This window comes from Opisthorchis viverrini, assembly GCF_000715545.1.
Source record: "Opisthorchis viverrini unplaced genomic scaffold opera_v5_18, whole genome shotgun sequence".
Taxonomy (NCBI): Eukaryota; Metazoa; Platyhelminthes; class Trematoda; order Opisthorchiida; family Opisthorchiidae; genus Opisthorchis; species Opisthorchis viverrini.
In genome coordinates, this window is record NW_008751674.1 from 134,567 (window position 1) to 138,314 (window position 3,748).

Genomic DNA, 3,748 nt, shown 5'->3' on the forward strand with positions numbered 1-3,748 from the left:
GCAATCAAGTTCACTGAACGTATTGGCCGATTTTACTAAATGCAGCAACATTGTCGAGTGTGTTTTGGGTCGCTTCCATAGTATATCGCTGCTTGGTTGTTGATTAGGTGGCTGTCGTTTTGTCCGCCGAGCTTCACAATCGGCTTTCAATAGTTTCGCCATCGAGGGAGGAAACTTCAACAGTGCGCAGTTGGGTTGGTACTTCTTCCTTACCTGTGTGCGTTTATATAGCATTTGAAGACTATCTGTTACCTTGTGACGTGATTGACTACCTGGGGGGAACAAGTTTCCAGAATTGATTGGTCCGTTTGGGATCTATGTTGCGTTGTGTTCTGCGCCACTCTATGTCGATTGGTTGTCCCATAGCCTTCTTTTTACTTGGTTGGTCCTCTCCCATTGATTGGCATTGTACTTGGTTCTGACGATCTCGAGCCTGATGGGTTGCTTGCACCGTCCTGTTTTCGCCACCGTAATGGTCATTGTCCATGTGTCCGCCGGTCAAATTGGTGTTATGTTTGAACGCCTCCTTCAATTCAATTGGTGTGTACGGTTACACTACGCTTTCACACTTTCGTATGGGTTCTCATTCTAGTTTATTTTGCAGCAAAATCTCTGTATTTCTGATGTTCGCTCGCTCCTAATGGTTGGTAAATATGATCGATTTCGCTATGTTTGTTTGTAGCTGCTTCAGTGTAGCGCCACGGTTCCGTAAATTCGCGTTCTTTTTTCGTTCTTGCCTGAGCCAGTATGCTAGCGCTACTCCAGTCGAACTCGCTTCCTTCCTGATTTTGTGTGTTCTCGGCAAAGTTTTCGCGGGCTTGTAACCGACGTTTGCGTTGTGCTATCGTAAGAGCTTTGCCGTCATTTCAGCGGTGTTCGTGATGCATGGGAGTGTGATTCGTTTGCTCGCTTTGCTCGAATTTTATGTCGATGCACTGATCGTATTGAGCTTCCTCCAGATGAAATTCTTGGGGTACCCACTTTTCTGAAACAATTCGAATAGCCGTATTTCATTGATCTTGGATTCTGTTGTGCGGCGAATAAAAGTTGCATAACTATCGGGTAATGAATCCCGCTTACCGAAGTGAATCAATTACTTCATGCATAATAAGTTGTCAGACATGTTTCCACTCATCCCGTAGTGGCCAAGTTCGTCGCTGCGGGCGACTCATACACGCGGCAAGCGCTTCAACGCAGCTGTTCTCTACCCCATACTTGCTGTTCAGAATCTAAACCGTTTCGCAGTACATGAAGCGCAAACCGATGCAAAAAAACATGACTTGGAGTGCATATCCTAATGCGCAAATATGCTGGCGACACAACAAAACACATTGGCTTTCTTGATCTCGCTAGGTTCGTGTAAGGAAGCGAAGCCTCCTGCTGAGAACCGCTCAAAGGATAGTGGAGCAATCAGAGGTAAACAACCCGGATTTGCATTTTTCTAAGCAACTTACGACACCCTGCTGCACTTCCGCGATCTCTGCCATGTTTACCGCATAGCACTCCTAGGCGGGCGAACACGCGTCACTCCTGCTCACATCCTGAAAATTACATGCAGAGAGTGAAGACGCAAGTTCTCCGCTCTCGTCAGTCATTGAGCTCCCACGCCTCCTGTTTTTTCCCCACCCCGAATCCACGTTGTCACACCTGTTTCCCAAAAGGCTGGTTAAGCCTGACAATAGACGATGGGGCTCTCCGCGGTTGTTTTGTATTCCCGCCGGTCGTCGCATACGTTGTTTAAATAATGGCTGACCGGATAGCCATGCTCCAAAGCAAGGCCAATTTTCCGTAGACTAGCTTTCCCAGTATGACTGGTTTGCAAGGAACATGGTCGCTGATGTCGTATGTATACCTATGGGGGTGGGGCGATAAGTCTACGAGATGTCAAGAGGTCTTGTTTTGTGCAACACCTTGCGTGCCATTCATTATTCTCATGAAATAATGATATAGTATTTAGGAGACGCGTGCATTGCTCAATTTTCACAGTGAACGTTTGAATCTAACGTGCTTGATTCCGGAGCCATCGGCGTTTAGTCAGTTGGTGATTTGCCTCTTGGATTGAGACCGTCAATTCGATTGTGCAGAGATGGGTCAAGTTTGGGTTACGCAGAAATCAACTGGCATATTAGATCGTGCATACATCTGGTTCTGAAGAATATATTTTGGCGAGCCTCTGCACCGGGAAACATTGACGTTTCCAATGGGGATATCAAGCCAGTCAGTGTACGAGGCTGGATCAAGATCAGACAACACTCCGTCAATGTGTAGCACGTTGTGTAGCGGCGTTGGGTCGGGTTCGGGCAGCACGGTTCAATATAATCAGTTGATTTCGTTGTCCTTGTGCACTTGTATATTTTTGTTGCCATAAAGCTGTTATGTTCCTTGTCGTCGTGTGTTAATCCGAAACTAGGCAATCGAGTGGGGAATCCAGTCGCACATAACAGGTTTGCGACGCCGAAACCAAAGAAACAATCACAATATCTGTCAAAGTGTTGAATTAAAATCTGTTGCAAATGCAAACTCTGTTTGGTGCGGCTCAATCGCATTTGGTGGAAACCTAGAGGCGGCAATCCAAATTTAACAACCAAATTGCGCTCGAGATGTAAGTTCAGTCGACTCAAACACCAAAACTATGACAGAGTTCCAATATGACACTGATCATGATCATGGGTCATGCCGTACGCACATATTTTCAAAGTCGAACTGAAGCACAAAGCTGATGCATGCTGAGTGGATTATTGATCGGAAGGCTTGGTGCAACGCAACACACACCGTATCCCAACTCCATTCCGCCGATGAACTAGCGAGATCTCAGTTCCGACAAATTCGGGTAACAACTCTCAAAAACTTTCGGTGAGCGTTCGTCCTTGATTAGTTATCGCCTCGAATGTATGAGAGTGGCGAAAAAAGTTGTTCGATTAATACATCACTTATGCCGGTAGGTTCAATTTTGGATGTGAACAATTCAAGTTATCTACCTTGCGGAAGACCAGTTCAAGTTTTCGTAAACGTTTGTTGACAATCGATAGATGTATTGCTGGGCAACTTTTCGCTTTTGACACAAAAGCTTCNGAACGTATTGGCCGATTTTACTAAATGCAACAGAAATATTGAGTGCGAATTGGGTCTCTTGCAGTGTATCGGTGGCAACCAGTGCAGAATAATTGGATCTGGGATTATCGCGGATTAGAATGTTTCCGTGTGTGCTGGTCGCAACGTGAGTCGACTCCAAGATACCCGGAGCAATTCGAAAGTGAAATAGTTTGCTTTGGTTGAAATGATAACATGGTTTGAATAGACAATGATTGTGATCAAACATGTGCGTTTTACCAGCTAACAGAAACCCTCAACTTAACCTACGGATCTCGATATATACGTCCGTCGAAACTACCGCGGTGACTAAGGTTGCACGCAGGCAATTGGAGCACATGTGTGAGACAATGAAAATTTGGTCCAAAAAGTCCCACATTTAGTTGGAAAAACGAAGTTGAGGAATATATGTTCGGAAGAAAAAAGGTGATACCTGTCAGGAAAATGAAGGTAGACGGCGTAGTTTCATCTTCCGAAAAGTGAGACCTGATAAAACTGCCCCCGGCCCACGAATTGGTCGGTTGAGCTTATGACAAAGCCGGCTGGCGACAAATCGCTAAGCAAACAAAGATCCGATGAGAGAGGTGGAGTCCCCCGAACCATGGAATTCGATGAAAAGCGATAAACGCGTGAGAAGTTTAATATAAAAGATGGCTAA

At 45.4% G+C, this 3,748-nt stretch overlaps 1 protein-coding gene across 1 annotated transcript in view; it reads right to left on the reverse strand.

Moving 5' to 3' along the window:
- Nucleotides 1–1,666: 1,666 nt before the first annotated feature.
- Nucleotides 1,667–3,748, reverse strand: part of T265_01622 (hypothetical protein) — a gene marked incomplete at both ends in the record, with an annotated part of 8,844 nt that continues 6,762 nt past the window's right edge. Inside the window, one exon of the mRNA XM_009165688.1 lies at nt 1,667–1,852. Coding sequence (XP_009163952.1) covers nt 1,667–1,852 — 186 coding nt within the window. The remainder of the gene's footprint in view (nt 1,853–3,748) is intronic.